Source organism: Ylistrum balloti, unplaced genomic scaffold (assembly GCF_031769215.1).
Source record: "Ylistrum balloti isolate Yb309-2 unplaced genomic scaffold, AGI_CSIRO_Ybal_v1 Utg369906, whole genome shotgun sequence".
NCBI classification, from domain to species: Eukaryota; Metazoa; Mollusca; class Bivalvia; order Pectinida; family Pectinidae; genus Ylistrum; species Ylistrum balloti.
In genome coordinates, this window is record NW_026782031.1 from 118346 (window position 1) to 143555 (window position 25210).

Sequence of the window (25210 nt, forward strand, 5' to 3'; positions counted from 1 at the left end):
GGACCATGTATGCTGTTAAACACTAATATTTTCGCATGAGATTTATTTGTTATGTGAGGAAAGCCAATCATGAATTTCAAATCAACGTCCCCAAATCATGTATTTACGAATATGTCTACAGATGCAAGTTCGCTAAATAAGTGTTCATGATTTTTTTTTTCTACATGATTTACTGTAACAAGAAGTATACAAAAACAAATGGACATCAAGGAAAATTATGGTTGCCAGAATAAAGCAGTCTCCACTTCGCTCACCTCCTCTGGAATAGCTAACTGGTTGTCATTTCCAGCTTTGATGATGTGAAACAGATCATCCCAGAGATTCCAACTCGTTAAATTATGACAACTGAAATAAAAGCATGAAATTCAAATAATGGATTGTCAGATATATTCTTAAATGTGAAAGCTGTGGTTTATACTTGTTAAGGTAGGTCTCGTAACGCCAGTTTTTCTTCTGTGTTCACTATAATACTTTCTAGTATTAGGATTTTAGTATCCTTTTGTGACAACAGCTGGAAATAATCCAAAATATCACATATTTTCTGTTGAGACATGCATAAAACCACTTTTGCATTAATTTCTGATGAGTAAACAAACTAATCAATCTTATCTAAATCCCTGAAAATGATTTCATATTATAATAAATGAAAAATTAATATCTGCAAGACTCGTGGAGTCTTGGTTCATTAAATAAACGAATCAAAAATATATTCTTGGTCGCATATGGCGAAGGATATGATAGAAGTCATTATCAATGAAATCTTAAAGACACACAAGGGAATTTTACCTATAAAAGGCATAGATTCGTTTTAGACAAGCTACAAGTGCAAACATCTCATCCTCGTCTGGCTCCTCACCCTGCAAAATCAAAAAACTTTTTAATGTATTATTTACTTCAATCTGCAACATTTTTATAATCAACCCTTCACATGTATTCTTCAAACATTCAGAACTAGGTACATGTACCTGTGTTATTTACCTTTACCATATAAGTCTATCCTCACTATACACAATTCAGGAACTCAAATCCACTAAAACTATAATACTTACTCGTACAATAATCATACAGCTATGTTCTAAACATACTTGGTGATGAAGAAGATGAACAAATTATGATAAATTAATTTCTGACCACAGCTGAGACAGCAGCATTGATAGGGTTTTACTGAGAACAGCTGACTAGCTTAGATCTTATCTAATGATGTATAAAGACATACACATATAGATATCATTTCTAACCAGCTCTGGTTGGGAATGAGCTCTACTTCTTTCATGGCATCAGAATTAGGCTCGGGTTTCTGCTGACATTTATTAAACATTAGAGATCACACTTCCTATCAAGGTGTTAATAGAGTGTTGCTTATCCATTGTGGGTCCCTGGTCAAGTGTTGGTTTCATAACATATATGTTACATCAAAACATAGAGACAATTTTGTACGACCTTATAGGCAGTTTAGTACTTCTTCTGAAGGCCCATTGTTAGCTCATCATTACCTCAGCAAAGAAGTCTTGCATGGCTTCCTTGAATTTGGCAACAAGGGAGTCAATGAGTGTTTTTCTGGCCACATCACACTTTCCAGCGATAGCGTAGTCTTCATTACACAGGCATTCATAACATTTAGAACTGGCTTCCAGTACCTTAACATGGAAGAAATCTATGGTTATAAATGGAGTTAAAAGTTCTACTGCTTTAAACATATATTGAGCAGATTTAAAACAAGATTTTTTCAATTGAAATTCCAGTAATATTATAAAATCACAAAATGACTTACAAAATAATAAGATAATTTTGTTTGTTATTTAATTTTCTCTCAAAAAGCAATAAAGAAATCCAAAGTCTTCTGCTGTCAGAGTTTGGAGATTCTGTAATAAAACCCTAAATGACACTTCGTGGATATCAATCCAGATAAATACAAGAATGAATTAATGGCATGTGTTGTAGTACAATGACATAACTAAATCAGCATAACTAAACAAAGAACAGATTTTAACCTATGACCTCATAATGGGGTCAAGGTGTTTATTTGAATGATAGCTATATAAACATTATATTCAAGCACAATAAAATTGTGGAATACTTTAAGCATTCTCTGCTTTTACAATATACATAATATCGATCTACATTACTATCGGACAGAAGTGGATTAAATGAGAAACTGATACTGGAGGACATACAACATAAGTACTGTTTCAGGTCAAATGAGTGTGATAAGTATTAATGTGATCGGACTCACCTCTGTGTCAGTATGTTTCTCCACCACCTCATGAAGGTATCGTAACGTTAGCTCCAGATTCTACAATAAAATCAGTTATAAAGGAGGATATCATGATAAACATGATGATAATAAGCAGCAATATTTAGGCCTCTCAGAGTATTTTACATGTGGATTTTAGTCATCATTATGGGACATAACATTCCTTTTGATGTCATTGAGTAACCATTTTGTAAGGTCTTTATTGTGGCACAAAGAAAATAAATGTTTTTTATTTAATGTCATATTTTAGTCAGTAAAGGTGTGAAGTTAGGTTGAAAAATCTCAAAATTAATATCCTCTCCATTATTAATACAGTATCTGACCACACTTTTACATATTTATATAAGTATCTTTTAACGTTGTGAACTTTGAGTAATATCTCAGCTTGTAGTCATAATTACCTTTTCCTGTCGACTTGCTGTGTAGATCTCAAGATTGAAGTACTGTGGAATTGTTAAAAGATTGGCTACCTTTTCAGGATCCATCAGATACTGTAAATTCATAGAAAGACTGTTTAATTTTTTGAAACAAACCCTGTAGATCTATATAACATGGTGATGTATATTGCTGGGGCTGGGTTGCTCAGCTTTCATATGTATATTCCTCATTAAAGCTAGAACAATTTATCAAATATCATACAATAAATTTTATCAGTAGGAATTCATTTATAGGCAGACATAAATTTTTATGAAGCCATCGTGTCCCCTACTAAATTTCCTTACATAAGATTTACAAAAATATTTGTTTTAAATGTTTCACGAGTTCACATAAGCAGCAATATTATCTATCTGATAAATATATTAAGTCACTTTTGTGTGATATCGACTTGATACCATAATTTTAGATTGGTTTATAAATAGACAGATAATGCACTCTGTCGAGTTGTGAGAAAGAACTGACCTTTAGAAGAAGTTGTGGTAATGTTGCTATGAAGTGTTCTGTCAGACGTGTTTTGTCCTCTATAACCTGTTTACCCTCTCTGGCTGTTAACTGTCAAAACATAAAAGTTTCACATGCAAAATACAAAATATATAAAGATGCTGACAGGGCCATTTAGTTATGCTACTTCAAATTAGAGCAGGCAATAACTTGTTTATGAATATCTGAAGACCTTTATTAAACTGTTTTTCAAAACTCAAGCACAAATTTTTCAGAGATTTCATGATTTAGCTTTTCTCATTTTTATCCTCTTACCTGAAAAAAAATCCTTGCTTGAAATGTTTCAAATTTTTTTTTATCAGTTTACCTTTTTCTTCAGCCCTCTTGGAAGGGGTGTTATAGATTTTTTTTACCTTTAAGGTCTACTCTCTTATGACAAAGATTCTCTTCACTAATAATTTTACCTTTTAGGTCTACTCTCTTGTGACAAAGATTCTCTTGACTAAAAATTTTATCTTTCAGGTCTACCCTCTTGTGACAAAGATTCTCTTCACTAATAATTTTACCTTTTAGGTCTACTCTCTTGTAACAAAGATTCTCTTGACTAATAATTTTACCTTTTAGGTCTGCCCTCTTGTGACAAAGATTTCCTGGCTAATAATTTTACCTTTTAGGTCTACCCTCTTGTGACAAAGATTCTCTTGACTAATAATTTTATCTTTCAGGTCTGCCCTCTTGTGACAAGGATTTTCTGGCTAATAATTTTACCTTTCTGTTTGGTCCTCTTCCAACAGGTGATTCTCCAGTAGCTGCCTGCTTCACACAGCATACCATAATTTCAATCAAACTTGTCTCTTGTCGGTCATCAAGTGCTGGAAAATAATAATTAACAAATTTGACTGTCTACCCTTCTTAAGCTTACTGATTCAAGCACTGACCAACATGAAAAGTTTACATCAGAATAGATAAAAATCTGATTCTCAAGTTCAAAACAGATAATAATAATTTCTTTTTTGCAAACCTCAAAGTCCTAAATATTGCATATCACTAGCATGCTTCCAGGGAAAATATTGAATTTTGTGTTTCTGGTGCATGAATAAGCCCCCTTTTCAATTTTTTGTCAAACTGTCTTGAAACAAGTGTGTCAGTGAAACTGAGGAATGCTCCCCAAAAACATCTGTAATGGACACATAATTAACAAAGGTCACTAATTCTGTAATTAAGGGATTGGGAGCCCGAACATTGGCACAGTGCACATGGTCTTCACATGATCATTCTAAACAACAAGTTTCACTATCCTACCTTAAATGCAAACAAAATTGTGCACTGGTCAAGATATTTTTATAAAGGGCAATAACTCTGTAATTAAGGGATTGTCGGCCCTAACACTGATACACTGCATGTTGTCTTTGTATGTTCACATACACTTTCATAACTCTAAGTTAAATGCAAGCAAAGTTGTGCTCTGGACAATATATTTTTAATAAAGGACAATATTTCCTATTATTTTTTACATGCACAACAATGTATAATGTTGTGTCAATGTAGTCTGGCAGTTACATACTGGTAGAAGACAAGGAAAAAGGAGGGATTTCTTTGTATGAAATAATTAAATACACTATTTTTGGGGCTATCTGACAGGAAATAAGACAGATGAAGTTGATACTTACGTTCCTCGCCTTTAGGGGGTTCCTCCAGTAGAAGATCTGTCATACATTCCCAGTCCCTCATCATGTCGTTAATATCCCACAAACTGTCTACTAGGTATGCACCATGTTCATGTAACTATCAAACATATAGATAATAAAGATAACAAACTTTTGTGATATATTGAGTTTGTTGGGTTTATCACTCTGTGAACAGATACAGTCATTTTGAAAGAAGGTTATCTTGTATCAGCTGGTGAGTCCAACACATGCCATCCAAAGCTATTGGTCTAAAGTGTTTTACCCAAGGACTTTCTGAGAAACTCATAATTTACATGAAATGTGTCAAAATATGTACCTCAGATCATCACCTGAGGTCACATAGGCCAGCTTCTGAACATTCTATATCTTATTAGCATCACACAGTAATGTGGATCAGCAAATTCTAAATAGCAATAACATGAAGTCACAAAATAAGACTAATTGTTACTTTTATTGTTCTACTGGCAACAATCTCTGACATCCTGTATGTAAGCTGTAGATACGAAAATATAATACTAACAAGAGTGCTGTGGACATAATATATGCCACCACAAAATATAAAGATCAAGATTGGTCCTTTTAATTATTGATTTTAACATGTCTGTATCATAAATCTTACCAAAGTCAATGAACCGTAAAATCGCCCCTTCATGCACATCGAACAATTGTATTAGTGACATTGAGCAAGTTTTATGAAAATCTGATCGTTAGTTTAGGAGGAGTTGCGTTCTCAAGAAATGGACGTACGGACGGACGTACATACAGACGGAGAAGATGACGCCAATATATGACCGCCTCCGGCGGTGTATTAAAAAGATATTGAGAATCAATATGTTTCACTGAAAGAATATACATTCAACAGTCTATTCAAAGGTTGACCTCGGATTATGCCTCAGATTCCATCATGGCTATTACCTCACTCTCGATGAAGAACTGCACCAGATCTCTGATGAGTGGTGCATTCAGACTCTGTTTCTTTCCTTTGTGTATTTTCAAAGTCCTTGTCAGCTCCTCATCCTTGCGGAAGAGTTTAGCATTTAAGAATTCTCCAGCAGCCTGTGCTACTTGTCGCTGTGAAGAGTACACCAGTTCATACACATTTTCACAGTCTTTGTCCCCCAGGATTGTGTCATTGAACCTACAATATTCAACAATAAATACATGCATCTAGTAATGTTGTGGTCAATATAATACATATATAATACTGGTTTTTCTCTGTCAATGTTGAAATTAAGGTATTAATTTCTTTAGAATCAAAAGATATTCTTTCAACATTGATCCCTTTTAGCAAAAGTTCAAGAAATTAAAAGTATATTTCACAGACTACAACACTTTTCTTTGTTATCTTTGATATTTTCTTTTTATTCCAATTCAAACATTCAACTAACTCTGTCTAATTTCAACATTTAACTAACTCCTGAGACAGAAGTACCATTGACTAGCTGATATACTTAATGCACATGCAGGTACTCACTTGAGTATACTGATAACAAGCTTGATGCCCTGTACAGCTACCTCATACTCCTTATCTAATGTCATCTCCACAATCCGATCCTAAAATATACAGTCACTTAAGCATTAATCTACTTTCAGTTGGCATCCATTGGCAATGTAAAATCTGAGGAACAGCAATTAAATGCAGTCTAATGTTTATAATTATCATTTTCACGATCCACATTTTTAAAATAATTTGCTTACACTACAATTTGCTTACACTACATGAGGACTCCTGAGCAGGTGGTAATACAGAACTGACTTTGGTAAGCTTTCATCTCAGATATTTCTACCTTTTCAATGCTAATGTTTCCAGTTTGACCAACCACTGTAGTTAACATATATTTGTTAATTCTAGTTTTTTCACTCTTAACATAATTTTAAGAAAAGAGAGAGGACTTCAGCAATGTTAACATTAAGAGTATTCACCTCCACAAATTTGTTCAACGTCAATCTATCGAAAACAAGTTTTTTTTTTCAAAATATTTTATTATCCTGACATAATAGTTTACTCTACTTGACATTTTCAACTGGATATGGATGAAAATCTAACTGAAAACCTTAACAAAAAACCCACTTAATCCTACCTTGAATCTGTTTGTGAAGAGCTCCAATTTGTGAGCCAAGTCCTCAGTGTTGTAAAGAGGCTGGAGGGCACGGAGACAGTGGAGACGAACCTCACCGACCTGAAGGCAGAATACAATGAAAGTAGAGTACAGATAATACCACAAAATTTGGACACTGATGACTTCTGAAATTTACTATATAGAACAAGCATTTAACTGTTAATAAATTTTTGTATAACGAAGGTCTAGAAATATATATTTTTAACTAATGTATTTAACAATAAGTTCTTTGATGATTAAAAAAACTTAAACATGTAGAAGTTTAAGTTTTAAAATCATATTAATATTCTCCATTTAACATATATACTTTGACTTGCATCAAGTCAATCATTACAATTGAAAGATATCTTTAAAAATAGAAATTGAACGCTTTCCATGTGATCTTCACTGCATTTGTGTCATAAATTTTAATTCAAATCTACAAGAACTTGTTATGACCTCATTTCCTTTCTATCATGGCATTAATTTATGAAACTTCATCATTGCTTTATTTTAGAAAACCAATCCAGAATTGTAATAGTGAAAGTACTGACCTTGTCATATAATGTCCAACCCACATATTTCAGGTAACCATCATCTAAAAACATGTTAGGGTATCTTTTCATCCACACTCCTATTTCTGCTATACATATTGATCTGATCTCTGGCTGGGCATCCCTGCAACAAACATAGTGAGATGGCATTATACCTTTGTAAAAAAATTGGTAAGACTGAATTTCATACAAGTTACTAAATTCAACAAGAATGACAAAAAACCGTTTCTGATCAAATCACACCATAATTTAAAAGAAACATTTCAGATCTGTTAACTGTAACATCACTTTGTCAAGGTTTTCAACATATATTTTGGAAGATATTTTATATGCATCATTGAAAAAGAAAGAAAGATTTTTTTATCACCTATTCAAGAAAATTAGTGATTGAAAAAACCTGAAAGACAGATTTAACATCAAGAAAATCCCAGAGTAAACCCAAATGTTGTACATGTGTACTCAAAATATATACACATGGTGAAAGCTTTCTATCAGAGGTGACTCATGACAAAATTGATTGCTTAAGTTCTCATTACTTTTGTTTGTATACATATCAAAAAGATTCCAAGGCTGATGTACTTAGATTGCCTGTTGCATACTGGCATGAACAGAAACAAAGTTTGTCAACAAGTTACATTGTATGTCAGTTTGCTACAAAGTATAAATATTACAGTATGTCAAAAAGTTACACTGTATGTCAATATGTAAGATTAAGTGTCAATAATGAAAGAAGTTTTGTTAAAAAGTTTAGGTCAGAATACACTCAATGTTTAAATAAAATTCACGTGCTGGGAATGTTTCATTTTGGGAATGTTTCAATTTCAAAGTGAATTTAATAGCTTAATATCTTCATTTAATTATAACTGAGCTTGTTACTTACCTGTATCTATGCACAAATACTCCTTTGAATATATATGTCAACATATTTCTGATTTCTGCCTGATTTTCCTCTAACTGTTGGGAAAACAAGAACAACATATTTGTTAGTTTCAACATCTAAAGTAACCACTATAGAAGCCCATCTCTATGCAGGAAAATATGAAAAAAAAAAAGAATAAATAAATTGTTTCTCTTAGTCTAGACAGATGTATTCACACTTTTATCTATGTGAGATTTCCATGATGTAAGGTGAGATCACTAAATAATACAATTGTAGAATGTCATGTCAACAATGCCAGGATTATAAACTCCTTGTGGATAGCATAGAGGGATCTAACCCTTGACCCAGGTCCGAAGGAAAAATTATTAAGTTCCCAAACCCTTGACAAACCTTGTGTTTGACAATTTCAGAATTTCCCTTTTTGGTTGATATCCAAATAAGACAGCCTCAAGGTCATGAATGATTCTAATTATCACATTGGATATATAACACAAACCTCTTGTCGTCTCTGTAACAGCATGTCCAACCTGTCGTTAGCACGCTTAGTCTGTTGCTTTTGTCGCTCAGCTTCATATTGTCGCTGAGTGTTGTCCAAGTTGATACTTAGATTCAGTGCCACATCCACAAGAGCTGTCATCAACTTCATGGCTGGAAAAGAAGAAATAAGTGGAAAAGGTAACCCAAAGGGGACTTACAAATTGTTTACTTATGAAACATTGTCACATATTTTCTATTAAATTAAGATTTTGAACTTTCAACTGATTTTCAACTACTTTATTAGAAATATAACTGCACAATCAAGTACTAACATGCGGGCACACAAAGGCCAAGAAGGCTTTCTTCAAATACTAGTTTTAGGTTACCTGCTAATGTTGAAGTGTGTCGGAAAGCACGAACTTGGGAGTCAGTGAGTCCAGTCAGGAGAGAGATGATGTTGTCCATCATGTACTGGTCATAAATAATGCTGTACTGACACTGTCGTACCAGTACCTGTACATACTCGCAGAAGTTGGAGCGGAACTTTTTCCACTGTGGCCCACTCATTATCAGTGGGTAGTCACCGCTGTCCTGGAACCAAAGATATCAATCAGACCACAATCCACACAAGTGAATAGCAACCCTTTTTCCTTTTTTTCTTTTCGTAAGTCAAAAGTAGATAAAGCTGTTCGAGAAAATGAATTAAAATGCTGCATGGAGCCGTGCAATCATTCTTGGGCATTTCAATACTGCTAAAAGCTTAAGGTGTTGTAACCTACAAGGCGATCAAGGAAAATCAAAGTTGGTGAAAAGAAATACCAAAATCTAGATGGGAGAAGCACTATCCATAGATTGATTAAATTTTATGATTTTCAAATATTGTATAATTCCAAAAGAACATCAAGTACATGTGTATAACAGTATTCTGAAACTTGCCACTACTATAATTAATTAAAGTGTGACATGCAGGTTACAGCAAACCTTGGGGGCCTGCAGACAGTGCAAAATAATAGTCACACAGAAGTGGTGAGTTATAGTGACATATTAAAACCATCTGAACACTTACAACTAAGGAATTTTACTAGCCAAAATAATTCTAAATGTAAAGCAAACGGTTTCAGATATTTTGTGTTATCAAATTTGGGTAAAGAACTCTCATCTGAACTTTTAATCATCATGTTTTCAAATGAGTTTCATTATAATACACTTATGAGTTAAAGATGTTGACAGATTTTAACTGTACTATTGTAATTTAAGAAAAAATTTCAAATCATGCGATTAACATTTGTTGATGTCCACAATACCCTATATATAGTGAACAGAGTTGATACAAATATCACTTAGCTAAGATTTGAGTTCCTTTCAATCCTTACACAACACCATTCAATGCAAACATGGTACAATGTAATCTTATGTGAAGTATTATAGCAATAGTGAAAAAACATGACAGTATTTCAAAGAATCCCCCCCCTCCGGCGTAAATAAGTTAAACCTGGAAATTTCCCTCACAATCATACCTCGTCAAACTCTTCTGTCATTTTCCTGATGATTTCAGAGTGTTCTTGGTTAGCGTACATGTAAGGACTGATCTTGCCTTTACAGCCGGATGACTGGACAAAAAACTGGATTAGCTCCAGAAGTGCAGCATCCCTGTCATTCTTGTATTTTTCTATCCATTCATCCACGGAACACTAAAGAAAATAAGTAAAGAAAAAAAAATGGTAATGAAATGATTGTCATCTTCTATAGGTGTTAACATCAGGTATATATCGATATCAGCAACAGTCTATTTCTTCAGAGATTTCGTGGACATACCCACTGAGTCCAAGTCCAGTAAATAGGATATTTCTCGTTGATGAGGAGTCTCAATAAACATTTGAAAACAAAAGAAGACAAAAAATTTAATCCAATTGTATGAGTGTACTAACCTGAAGTGAAGATCGTCCACCCCTAACCACATCAAACATACTGCCTGTACCAGCATCATCATCCTCACCACTCTTCTTCCTCCCACGACCACCTCCTCCACCTGCTTTCCTCTGACGACCCTGAAGCAGACAACTCAAACTTATCATCTTGAATCACAATTAAAGTGCAGTCTGAAACAGTCCTCAGAGGCAACACTGAAATTTTCAGAGGAGTGACACCTAACTTCAAAGTCAGTACTAGGCTGTCCAGCGGTTCTTGACAAAAAATTAGGGCTAATTTTAGGGCTAAAATTACAAAATTTTAGGGCAAATTTAAGGCTAAAATTAGGAATGTTGTAACTAGAATAGGGAGTATGAAAGCATTAAACTGACTTACTTTTGACAAAGTAGAAACTAACATACAATGCCTTAATTGCAGGAAAGGTATCTTCCAGGGTTTCAGTATCCCAGCTGCTGTTGGCTGTGACCTTAAGAATCACACTTCTGTCACAACCAATAACAATCTGGGTACAGAGATCCGCTGGTCAACTGCCTTTCAAGGTCTACCTTGAATGAGAACTACAGACTACATTAAAACACATTTTGACTATGAATTTAATGAAAACATTTTCAGTAAATTGTAAGAAATATAAAAAAGTAGGAACTGAAGTGAAAAATTAGGGCTTTTTTAGGAATTCCCTTTTAATTTTTCATTTTTTAAGGAATTTTAGCAAAACTGAAAAAAATTAGGATTTTTTAAGAATTTTAGGGACGCTGGACAGCCTGCAGTACAATACATCATTATTGGGATTCATTTGATGTACATTAAAGGAATAATAGTCTTCTGATCATACCGTAACCATAAAGGTTTCGCACATGGAACCTTACATTTTGCCATGAAATGTTCTAGGGGTGTAGAGAATGATAGTGAGCATAACCCCTGGAGTATCAAGGATGTAGAAAACATTCAATTGCAATAGGACTACAACACAACTTTGTAAAAAGGCAGTTTGTTATTACCCGCAGTGTACATAAACATTCACAGAGTCATGATCACTTCACAAATGAGGTACAGTATTCCTGTATAGCTATTCTGACCTTGAGTCAGAATGACAGACAACAAAGCTCTTTTCTCTATTTTACTTCACTATGATATTCTTTCCTAACAAGCAGTCATCAACAAAAATTTTACACCTGACTGACGAATTGTCATGACATAAACCTATTTGCCATTTCTGCAGAGGAGCTCAAAAGAAGTTATATTTAAAACTGTCTATAGTGACCCCCTTGGGGACGAAAAAATGGTTGGTGTGATGTAGTCGTCATACTTTCATTACATAGGTTATATTACATTTTGTTATCTATTACCAAACAAATGGCATGTAATTTCTGAAGCAATAAATTTGGAGTATTTAAGGCAGATAAATTATTGTTTTGTAAGTGGTTGGGACAACACTAAAACGCATTTTATGTGTAATTGGTGCCACTATAAATTGAATTATATGGATGACTGGTTTTAACAGGAACCCTTAAAAATTAAAGTGCAGGGGGCAAAATTGATACAGAAAATCAGAGGTTAGTAACCATTCTTAGGCATTCATGACAAGAAAATAATGACAACTGAAATAAACTAAGTAAAAATTGACATATAACGAGTACTTCTGTCCACGGCTTTCCTCGCAAAACTTCCAGGATACGTATGGTAGCTAATAGATTGAAAATTGACAACTTTCCCAGTTTTATATGTGTGGCAATGTTCTGATTTACCCCCTTGTTTTGAAACATCTATATTTAATTTCTTTATACATGTAAAAATAGGAAATATTCAGTGTTCCTTTTCATACATTTTAGGAAAATGTACTGCGTTTTAAAATCATTTTTTGGGAAAACTCACAATATTTTTGCTCAGGGAAGCCACATGTATTTGGCTGTAAGGGCAACAGAATGAAAATTTGTGGGAAATACAGTTCTGTGGGGGTTACTTGAGGTAACAAAATTAATTGTGTGGGTCATTGCATACATGCTTGGGTATTTAATAAATTTTATTGTACGGGTGGTTGGGGTAATAAGTAATAAGTGCCCCCTCCATATTCAATTCTGGAACAGGCCTTACACCCACTTATGATGTTTAGAAGAAAAAAAGGAAAATATTAGTAGTGTACTGGCTAAATTATTTCCTAACGAGTCTTTATCATAATCAGTCATACTTTGTCAGACTTGTTTAATAAACCCGATCCCCAACCTATAGTTAAATATGTTCCTGAAGTGTAATCTGTTTAAGCACTTAAATTACTTAAAACATGTTCTATTTATTGCTGGAGGTAGTTTTCCACATGAAAGTATTTGCTTATCATTAATACAAATTCAAATAGAAACAGGTCATATTAATGGGAGCCATCCATGATACTGTTCCATCAATAAAAAGTTTAACCCAACTTTTTTAAAAGGTGGATTTAGATGAATATCTTATTATCTAAGGGTTCATGCCAGTGGTCACCAATGATGTCTCCTGCGATAAAATATTGAATCTGGCTATTTTGACAACGAAACAAACCCACTAACTATTTTGTAAAATCTTATTAAATGTGAACCAGTAGTTCATTCATTTATTCATAATATGTTAAAAACCTTCTTAAAGCAAGTGTACTGAAATGGAAGTTGATTTCTTTATTCTTTATAACAGATCATAAAAATATTTTATCACTGTAAAACAATTAGTTCTATTATTTCATCATGGTTTTTAACCCAATTATATATATTTGGTCCCAAAATTGATGATTTGGCGAAAAAAAATAAATTAATTAAATTTTTTGGTACAAGAATTTTGAAAGCTGATCTTTTATTCCCTCTAAGGTCTGGTTTCATAACTGTTTCACATTTGGGGAAAATGTGCGTTTTACAACACACCTAACAGGTGTTATTCGTTAATGTCTTTTTCAGCTGAAGGTAATATGCATGATGGAGGTTTCATTCCAATACAAGTAATCAGTAAATCCACATCTCAACCAAACATCTGTGACAAAAAATAGTATAACAATAATAAGCAAAGGCTAATATATGCCTGTACAATACGTACACCCCCATCTGGTCCCTTCCTCTGTCGTTTCTTTCCCTTGGTTACTGTGGTCTGGCCTGGATCTTCGAAGTCACTGTCACTTTCTCTGTCATTATGACTTTCTGGACTGTAAGAATGATCAGTTAATAATTCATATAAGTATAGTCATAACACAAATGGAAATGAATGAAAATCAAACAATTTCCATCTCAATACTTACCTTTAACTGTATAAATTTGGAGAATTATATATTTTTTTCAGAAATTCGAAAGATACTATAGGCAAAAATATCAATGTGATCATGAATTTTTATATTTCAAAGCAGGGCCTTAGCAACTAATTCTTGAAGGAGATAAAGCTTCAGACACCCATTTTTGTTTTTCATAATATGTAATTTGTAATCTACTAAATGCAGACATCAGAATTACAATATTGTGCAACTTTGATATTGTCTAGGATACAGGACAATACATAGGAAAAATAACCTGGCCTTGCTAGCCAGATGAACAGTACTAGTATGATTTTGAAAATGAAATGCCAATATTTGTATCTGAACAGTAACTGAACACAAACTGATAGGATCTGGAGTAATGAAAGACAATTTTAAAACATTAGCTCAAGCCATTAACAAAGCTGGTCATGATACAGAGGAACTATATATATGAGATGGCCTCAGGCGAATATAAAATTAAACAAAACAGAGAATTTTGAGATTATGTCTACTGAAACATGAACTATTATAAGTGTTTTACAATGCCTCTATTGACATACATTGATAACTCTGATGATGGTTCCACAGCTGCAGCAACAAGCTCTTTCTTCTTCTGCCTCTTTGCTGCAGGCATCTTCTCTGGCGATACTTACCCACTAATCCTATATCCTGAATAAAACACAAGTTTACCTTTAAGCTGTTTGGTAATTTAAGGTCTAAGATAGAGAGCTTTTACAGTGTTTGGAAAGTCAGCTCTAAGAAATGTGCTGCATATAATCACATGAAAATACAGAACTTTGATACAGCTAATCAGGAAGCTTATTTAGAAAATTTGGGTGTATAAATTTTCCTGACAGTAACTCATGTTAGTGCTTGTTGGGATAATAGTGTAGGCATCAATGGTCCCTCTAAAATGAAATCAAGCACTCCATATTGATTGATTCCCATTTTGTTGCTGTATTCTATAGAATGACCCCTTTTAATTGCATTATTTACTATAATTGAAATGACCCTTTCCTCTAATATCCCAGGATATTCTTAAGCTTGTACAAGTGCTACATACAGTATAATACATGTAATGGAGAATACCACTGTTGAGTTACCATTAAAATTCCCCTCTAAAACCATGTATGGTACTTTCTTTCACAAATTATGATCAGTTAGCGTCCTAAGGGAGATAACACTTACGCCATAGTAAATGTTTTGATGTGTCGTGATTGTTTATAATAGAAACTAAGGCAGATTGTTTGCTTGATCAAAATGCATATATCAACAACGATACAGATTTTTAAAAAACACAGCGATTCAGGATTTTTGATACCTTCCGGTATTTTTGTTTTTGTTCGAGATTATTTTTTATGGGACGCCGTATATTTTTGACACTACATTCCACATCACGGACCGTTGCATTAGATTGTGTATAATTTTCAAGCTCTTTATTTCTTTGCCAGACAAAAGTATTGCATTTTAAGCATGTGTGGCGATGATATTAAGTAAAAACCGACCGGGAACGATCGACGCTGAGCCTCGTCATCAATGAAGGCGGCCATTATGAACTCTTTGTATAAATATTCACCAGTTTCCCTGAATGCACTAATTACCTGCTAGCTATTTATAAAAATACTTCTCGGTATTTCAAAACATAAAATAAAACGTACGTTAAAAGTTTTGGCATTATTGCACTCAAATATTAGCAGCAAAACGTCAGAATGAATACATACTTACCCGTGGCGGGAACGAAACACTACACACTCTCAACGTAATAAACCGGATGTAAACATTGATCACGTGACTTCAATCCAGAGTAAGCTCCCTTTAAATTTCCGCCAAAATTCAAAATAGATTCTTGTTAAATAGCAATACCCGGTAGGGTATTTTTTAACGTTTAAAAAGAATTATAAAAAAGTTTATTTTGTCCTTGGCGAGCAAAATTTGGATGCGATGAAATGGGAATGTAATGACAATGGCATTATTTTTTGCCAGTTATCTTACTATGAGAAGTGTTTAGTCTAGTTAAAGAATACCAAGCTTTTCAACATCAAGAAATATCAAACTGTTAAAGATTCTCTCTCTCTCTCTCTCTCTCTCTCTCTCTCTCTCTCTCTCTCTCTCTCTCTCTCTCTCTCTCTCTCTCTCTCTGTATGATTGATTAATAGATATATTGCACAATGATAAGATCAAACCTGATGCTGCTCACAAATATATTTAAGTTGCAAATAATAAATTTACTTGTACAAATTATAACATCTTATGATAGAACTGAGCATCTGCATTTAATCTAGAAGAAGTGCATAAGAATGTATCCTCTACACACACAGATGTTCAAATTGTCAAACTTGTTGTTACAGTTGTAAGAAACACACTTAACTACAAAGAAGTATTGTGTTGCACATTGATATCATATTCTGCAGAATATATACTATTGTTCCGAGTGAGAAAGAGAGAAAAACAATACCAACCACGAGTTTGGTAGAACTTTAAACTGTTGACAAACACATGATAACTAACCGTGTCTTTCTCTTGGCCGCTTTTTTTAACCTATTATGGGAAAAATGAATCCGAAAACGAATTTGCGACTTCACAAAATTAGCCCATAGAAGTAAAAATTGTGATGTTACTGTTATACGTACTTGATTTCCACTCAACACATGTTCCCATCGTATATAATGGCACTTTTTTTAATGCCCCAGAACTTGATTACATAGAGCTCTGCCAGGGTTAGGGCCCTGGGGTTAGACTCTGTACAACACGTGTCCCCACACAGGAGGGCTTCCTCTCACCACACTCATCAATCACCACAAGTGAATTTTGTTGTAAGGTAGCAGACTAATTATTCTATTCATCTAAGTATTCTTCTAGGCTTTGTGATTCATTTTGAATTCTTGCTAGAGCAAAATTTACATCTTTCCAGAACTTGTTTTTGATATCTTTCCCTATGTTTTCAAGCATCTCTGATTTCAGTCGAACAACAATGTTTTGATCCATTGTTAAGATTTCTTGAACTAAAGTTTTCTAAGGTGTAAGTTCATTTAATCTCTTTAACCATTTCAATTTTAAATATTTGATAAAAGAACCGATATGTGCCATTTTAAGGCCTCCATTTTCTAGCAAACCAATCAAGGTGTCCCTTTTAATTTTTTCCACTTTGTAATTCCAAATAAACTTGTACAGTACGCTGTTTAACTGAGTTATAATGCTTGAGGATGGAGTTGGAATAGAGCTAAATATATATACATATATTATGGGTCGACACAATGTGCATGTTATGGCGTCAATGGTATTTTAGCTGAGTGTAACAGTTCAAACTCTAAACTTGGAATACCGTTTCACAGAACAACACACGTTTTAAATGGGCGTAACCTCGTCACTCTGATTAGGAGTACAATGTATTGATTTCAGTGAGAAAGAGCGCAATATCTCATGCACTAGACTTAAATACAAAAAAAGAGGCCTTCGAATGGAGACTATTATTTAATTAGTTGAAGTTGTAGTTAACCTCATTATGTGTTATAATACACCAGCATGCCAAATTTAATCAAAATTTCAAAATATCTAACCTTTAATCGATCAGATTTCAAGATACGAAGGTGAAAATGGAAGTAAGTGTCCGATTTCCCATAATACAGGTACATACCAACTCTCATCCAAATCGGACAATGTTTACATTTCGGTCAATCTCAGACCAAGAAATCAGAAAATAGAAATTAAAGTTTTGTTCGTAATGATACAATGTACATACATACCAGTTTTTACAGAAGTGGGACTAAATCTAAGTTTGATTCTCGGGCGGTCACTGTGTGACAAATTGGCGGGCCGATTCAGATACCCGTGGGAAAATGGACAAATTTAAGAACGCAACTATAGGAATAAATACGCCCTCCCCTCACCTCTACTTAGTGAAGGGGTTGGGGTTGGGGAATTGGGGTGGGGGGTTGGGTTCGTAATGATGAGAAATGGAGTAACAAAGCATCAAATGTCCGATCAGTTTTGAGGGCCCAAGTGTAAATCAAAAAGAGAGGTTTGTTATGGTGTTTTAATCTAATGTCTTTTTCAAAATTAAATTGCTCTATTCAATTCAATTTTAACTTTTCTTTTTAAATCATGTTGACTTGGTCCAATTTTAGCACAGTTTTGAAAAAGATTTTGTTTTTCATAGAGTGTTTAGTTTAAACTCGATTAAAACAATTTAAAGAACATTATTTTTTAAACGTGGGTTGTAAGAATGCCTTGATTGCGATTTACGGTGGTGTTCCAGGGTACCCGAATATACGGGCAGAGTTCCAATCTACGGTGAAACTTAAATGCAATGACAGTGTTGCACCGTATGTGCTTATGTAATTCATAAGTTCCAAAATACGACATTCTAGACATCAATATTGTTTATTAAAAAGTCAATCATTTATTTCGATGCACATATGAACATATACGTGGAGTCAATGTCTTCAGCCCTTAAAATTCACACAATCTTTTGTAAAACCCTTTATTCTCTGAAATACTCACTATTAAATTTATAAATTGCCATTAATTAAGATCGAGAAAGAAAAACTTCTTATACATAAATGGTTCAGTACAGGTCAATGAAGAAATTGATGTCGGCGTTGTAATGTCTACATCAATATTTTTTATTAGAAAGTCAATAATTTATTTCGATACACATATGAACATATACGTGAAATCAATTCCTTAGATTCAGCCCTTGAAATTCACGCGCGCCACCTCCTGTCTCTTTGTGTGTGATTTTGACGAGTATGCATGAGAATGACTGTGATGATGATGATGATGATGATGATGATGATTCATATATTTGAATGTTGGTATTTATGTTTTGTCTTGTTGTCTTTACACCAAATTTTGAAAAAGTAAAAATAAATAAATAAAAATAAAACATATAAAAATGATATAAGAATTAAGCAACTCTCTCATGTATTGACATTTGCACGGAAATGTGTGGTTTACGATGCAATAAATGCCACTCAGCGCGGGATCAAATTAAGTCACTAGTTCAATTTGAAAGTCGATCGTCACTCGTTATTTGAAAGACCTTTTAAATTTAACTTTTCGGGCCAAATGGCGACGTTTCATCGTCGAAATGGATTATGTTTAATCAATTAATCATTTCAGTTTAAATGCAGTTTAATCTACATAAGACAGCAATGTGTATCATTTATAACGACTATAAATGCCATAAGATGATTAAGTGGGGAAAAAAATCTTTTAAGAGGATTTTATCGATTGGCTTCTTTAAGTACAAACTACGAAAACTCCAAGTTACTAAATATAGAAATAACGTCTATTGAGACATCAGAACATCATAGTTAAAATCTATGTTAGTATACAGTAAAAAGTCTATATGATGGCAAGCTTACTAATACATAGATTGAAGTGTTGCAAGAAATAATCACAAAAGCTGTACCACTTCTCTGATGTAATTTCTCCATTCTAGTTTGAGTCGTGTATCATGTGGATTCCCCTTCCCCCGAACTTGCCCTACCAAGTATATTTTAGTGATCAGCACCTGTTTATGAAGATGGCTACTGTTAACCCACGTGTTCATCTGTCTACGTGTCAATTATCTGTTATAATAAGTAAATTGTATTTAATACTACATATCCACAAAAACAAACGCCCACCAAGAAACATATTTTTGTAAAAATAACAAGATTTGAGCCCCTATGATGTATGATTTCATAGAGGTTGGTTTTAAATTCCGTAGGTCATAGTATTAAATGAAATAACGCTGTTTCCGTTCGTCGTAATATGTATTTGTTATGAAGAAAGAAGATGGAGAGGCGAGCTTATAGAGGTTTTGTTTGTATATTGTCGCTTTACGTCCTGTTAACAGCCAAGGTCACAAAAGGATATGCCAGGTTTGAGATGTAAAGGAAAGCCGAAGTTCCCGGAGAAAACCATCGATCTGTGACCAGTACCTGGCGACTGCCCACGTAGGTCTCGAACAAGTGAGCAAGAGGTGTGTGGATGCCTTAAGCTCAAAGACGGTCAGACGCCTTACCCGGCCACAACGACTGTCGAACGCCTTAACCACAACGACGGTCAGACGCCTTACCCAACCACAACGATGGACGAACGCCTTAACCAATCACAACGACGGCTAAACGCCTTTACCACAACGACGGTCAGACGCCTTACCCGATCATATCGATGGACGAACGCCTTAACCAATCACAACGACGGTTAAACGCCTTTACCACAACGACGGTCAGACGCCTTACCCGATCATATCGATGGACGAACGCCTTAACCAATCACAACGACGGTCAGACGCCTTTACCATAACGGCAGACGAACGCCTTAACCCCAACGTACGTCAGACGCCTTTACCACAACGACGGTCAGACGCCTTAACAACAACGACGGTCAGACGCCTTAACAACAACGACGTGGAACGCCTTAACAACAACGACGGTCAGACGCCTTAACAACAACGACGTCGAACGCCTTAACCAACCAAAACGACGGTTTAACGCCTTTACCACAACGACTGTCAGATGCCTTTACCACAACGACTGTCAGACGCCTTAACCTCAACGATTTTTCGAACACCTTGACCACAACGATTGTCAGATTCCCTAACCAACCACAACGACAGTCGAACGCCTTTACCACAACGACGGCCAGACGCCGAAATCATAACGACGCTCAGACGCCTTAACCACAACGACGGTCAGACGCCGAAATCATAACGACGCTCAGACGCCCTAACCAATCGCAAAAACGGTCGAACGCCTTAACCACTCTGGCCCCTGTTTGTTTTACTTTTTTATACAGTAATTTCTTTGCTGTTTTTAAATCATACTTTTTCATTACACCTTTCCAGGAGCTTAGTACAATGATTTTTTATACTCATTTTATAAATTTTGTATATATTTGATCTTCAATATCTCTATTACAGGTTTAATATATACATTGTTTTCGTATTTGCCATTAAACTTCCCACACCTACTTTTTACAATGAAACACAGACCACATTTTAGTGTATATACAGTCTGACACATCAGCATTCAAACAAACGACGAACGTCTTTGAACCTCCAAATATAAAGTAAAGGCGAAATTAAACCATTTAATCCTAACAAAATCACTACCAAAGCAAACATTTCTCTGTTAAAATTTCCTGTAAAAGCATTTTCCGAGAACAGCATCAGCATTGGACTAAACGATACAACATACGTCACAACAAAGACCGACACAGTCTTGAATATGTTTCTGAAAAGCTCAAGACTTGAATTCTGGACAGTTGCTTCACTTTGGTTCTGCTGATTGGACTTAAGATTACGCACGGAGGTCTGTAACTTTTTTACTTTATAAAGAAGATAAAGGTATTGAAATACCACACCTATATAAAGAGGAGCAAACAATGCATAGACTCCATTTACAACAGATGTACAGGAGCTTAGGAAATCCTCAACTGTTCTTTCCTTGAGTGAACAGTCTCGGGATGCCACTAACACACAAATATACACTACACAGAACACCCACGTCCCAACCACAATAAAAGTACGGTTTTTATCGGTTAATAAAGATGATGAGCGTGGAAAGTATAATATATGGAGTGTGCGTTCTAGACATATCAAGAATGCTTGGGCTAACGAAATAAGAAAAGCTGATAAGGATACTGTCGTTGTTATCAAACATCTCCATAATGGTATGTCATCCAAATTGCTTTGAAAATAATGATCAATGGTCGCAGATCCGAATAAAAGGTCACTAAAACTAAAGCAGAGAATGAAATAGACACACATATTTTTCCTTAACGTTGGCATCGTAATAGTCATCAAACAGATGATCAGATTCCCGACTGTAGACAGCAATGCTTGGATAAACAGGATTAACAGGAGGTACGGCTTCATTGGCAGATTCAAGGATTCATCAACGAGATTTTCGTTTTCAAAGTTGATCTAAAAAAATGCAAACAAAGATAAATAAATAAATAAATAAATAAATAAAGCACTTTTTTCGAGAAATACAATATCCACTTAACAATGGACATTTTTTCTTAATTCTTTGATGTGAAATACCCGGTAAAAAGATATCTATCTTTATCTAGTGGCAAGTGTCACGTGACATTTATACGACCAATGAGAGGAGAGTGCAAATTATACGATGTATCAAAAATAGAAAATAAGTTAACTTACTTGGTTGTGTTCAGGAAAAACAGATGTATTGTTCATGTCTAAGTTCTGTACAATATTTCAGGGTAGTAAATCTTCCTCCACTGTTTGTTAAAATCAACAAAATACTGTTATAAAATAATAACATTTTTTGGGGGGTTTCAACTTAAAATCTGTTGATAATATTGATACAACAGTTATGTCACTATTTCTGACAACTTCAATATCATCAAAATTTTACTAATGGTCAATGTTAAGCTGGATGGTTCATAGAAAAAAAAGTAATTGGAAATGGAAGGATTGGATAAAGTATTCCGATACAGACAGGATCAGGTTAGCTGTTCCCGATGCCAATGAAGACACCGAATAGAACATTCGATTCTTCACTGAAGTCAATATCAGTCCCCAGTATTAAGTTTCACATGGCATAAGACACAGATGGTTTATACTCGGTATATCCGATACTCCAAACTTGAAACACCGGAGAGATGATCACAATCCGGAAGGACGACCTCTATAGTCTATCCTTTAGACCTAAATCCAGAGTACATGGCCAGCGAGGGTGGAGAAAGACAAAAGTGGAACCAGAAAGACAAAAGTGGCTCGCCAGAATTTTAGAACAAAATTCTGTCAAATCAATGCACGTGCTGAAATACAGCAGATTTGTGTCGATGCCGAATGCAGCAAAAATATATGTGGCAGGTGTATTCCGACAATGACAGTGCCAGTAACAGGATAAAACATCTTAGTTTGCTACTGTGTCACTGGGGAATAAACTAGAATAAAACCCAAATATTGAATTATACTACCGTAATTATACTTCCGTAATTATACCAACGTAATTATACTACCATACCATAATTGTAATTATGCTACCGTAATTATACTACCATAATAATACCGTAATTATACTACAGTACTACCGTAATTATATTACCATAATTACACTACCGTTATTATACTACCATAATTATACTACCGTAATTATACTACCATAATTATACTACCGTAATTATACTACCATAATAATACTACCGTAATTATACTACCATAATTGTACTACCGTAATTTTACTACCATAATTATTCTACCGTAATTATACTACCATAATTATACTACCGTAATTAAACTACAGTACTACCGTATTTATATTACCATAATAATAATACCGTAATTATACTACCATGATAATACTACCATAATAATACTACCGTTATTATACTACCGTAATTATACTACCATAATTATACTACCGTAATTATACTACCGAACTTATACCACAGTGCTACCATAACTATACAATTATACTACCATAATAATACTACCGTTATTATACTACCGTTATTATACTACCGTAATTTTACTACCATAATTATACTACCGTAATTTTACTACCATAATTATACTACCGTAATTATACTACAGTACTACCGTAATTATACTACCATAATAATAATACCATAATTATACTACCGTAATTATACTACAGTACTACCGTAATTATATTACCATAATTACACTACCGTTATTATACTACCATAATTATACTACCGTAATTATACTACCATAATTATACTACCGTAATTATACTACCATAATAATACTACCGTAATTATACTACCATAATTGTACTACCGTAATTTTACTACCATAATTATACTACCGTAATTATACTACCATAATTATACTACCGTAATTAAACTACAGTACTACCGTATTTATATTACCATAATAATATTACCGTAATTATACTACCATGATAATACTACCATAATAATACTACCGTTATTATACTACCGTTATTATACTACCGTAATTATACTACCATAATATACTACCATAATTATACTACCGTCATTATACTACCGAACTTATACCACAGTGCTACCATAACTATACAATTATACTACCATAATTATACTACCGTTATTATACTACCGTTATTATACTACCGTAATTTTACTACCGTAATTATACTACCGTAAATATACTACCGTTATTATACTACCGTAATTATACTACCATAATAATACTTCCGTAATTATACTACCGTAATTATACTACCGTTATCATACTACCGTAATTATACTACCATAATAATACTTCCGTAATTATACTACCGTAATTATACTACCGTTATTATACTACCATAATATACTACCATAATTATACTACCGTAATTATACTACCGAACTTATACCACAGTGCTACCATAACTATACAATTATACTACCATAATTATACTACCGATATTATACTACCGTAATTTTACTACCAATATTATACTACCGTAATTATACTACCGAACTTATACCACAGTGCTACCATAACTATACAATTATACTACCGTAATTTTACTACCATAATTATACTACCCTAATTATACTACAGTACTACCGTTATTATACTACCATAATTATACTACCGTAATTATAGTACGTTGTGGCTTTGATACTCATGTATAAATCTTCTTTTCTCTTTGAAGCTGTGTGGGTGACTTTAACGTCCAAACACGTCTAAACGAGCATGATTGAGATCCACTTCGGAAATATGAGTATGCTAAATTTTCCGGTCTTCCTGTGTAAGCTCGGAAGCTCAGATAACAGATTATTATAAAAAAAGGATCAATACACAGACGCCACATTGGATAATGTCTCGAGGAGAACGATGATACATACATTACTGACCTTGGTCTTTTCCCAATATTTTCTTCGTTCACCCTGAAGTGTTTGAACGCACACCGTTTAATTGAAAATGATAATTATTTGTACTTTATTCATGTCTATTTCTACTTGCGTACGGAGGTAAAGAAATTAAGAGAAATACGACGGAACAGAAATGAATTGTAAATGTCAGGATTTTTGAAGATATTTCACTATGTTCGAGATGGAATATCAAATATCAAATATTAGCATTGCGCATTGAAATTTACCATTAGTGAAAAAAATAAAGTTATTCCGAAATCAAGTATCTTAACAATAATCCTATAGCTTAAGCTGGGAGTTTGGACCTACATTTGGTTGTCTTTATTGCATTGTAATCTGTTGTTAGAAGCGTGCAGTGTCTGAACAACATATG

At 34.1% G+C, this 25210-nt stretch overlaps 2 protein-coding genes across 7 annotated transcripts in view; both read right to left on the reverse strand.

The window, feature by feature from the left end:
* Positions 1-15759, reverse strand: part of LOC132546687 (cohesin subunit SA-1-like) — a 34718-nt gene extending 18959 nt beyond the window's left edge. For 4 of the 6 annotated variants that reach the window (XM_060210406.1, XM_060210404.1, XM_060210401.1 and 1 more), the window contains exons 1-20: positions 15730-15759; positions 14565-14673; positions 13815-13920; positions 10760-10879; positions 10349-10522; positions 9218-9422; positions 8851-9002; positions 8355-8428; positions 7475-7598; positions 6903-7001; positions 6296-6375; positions 5737-5959; positions 4804-4918; positions 3902-4005; positions 3155-3244; positions 2656-2745; positions 2234-2293; positions 1494-1637; positions 787-857; positions 255-345 (exon numbers count right to left, since the gene is read on the reverse strand). In XM_060210406.1, coding sequence (XP_060066389.1) covers positions 255-345; positions 787-857; positions 1494-1637; positions 2234-2293; positions 2656-2745; positions 3155-3244; positions 3902-4005; positions 4804-4918; positions 5737-5959; positions 6296-6375; positions 6903-7001; positions 7475-7598; positions 8355-8428; positions 8851-9002; positions 9218-9422; positions 10349-10522; positions 10760-10879; positions 13815-13920; positions 14565-14638 — 2196 coding nt within the window. In that variant the 5' untranslated portion in view covers positions 14639-14673; positions 15730-15759. Of the gene's footprint in view, positions 1-254; positions 346-786; positions 858-1493; positions 1638-2233; positions 2294-2655; positions 2746-3154; positions 3245-3901; positions 4006-4803; positions 4919-5736; positions 5960-6295; positions 6376-6902; positions 7002-7474; positions 7599-8354; positions 8429-8850; positions 9003-9217; positions 9423-10348; positions 10523-10759; positions 10880-13814; positions 13921-14564; positions 14674-15107; positions 15140-15725 lie in introns of those variants that run through there. The other 2 variants (XM_060210402.1, XM_060210403.1) reach the window with 2 other exon arrangements.
* A 5257-nt stretch (positions 15760-21016) lies between these two features.
* On the reverse strand, positions 21017-22192 carry LOC132546688 (cannabinoid receptor type 1B-like). Its single transcript, XM_060210407.1, has 2 exons — positions 22157-22192; positions 21017-21919 (listed from the first exon to the last, which is right to left on the reverse strand). Exons 1-2 carry the CDS (start codon positions 22190-22192, stop codon positions 21017-21019), a joined length of 939 nt encoding a protein of 312 aa, XP_060066390.1.
* Positions 22193-25210: the final 3018 nt, after the last annotated feature.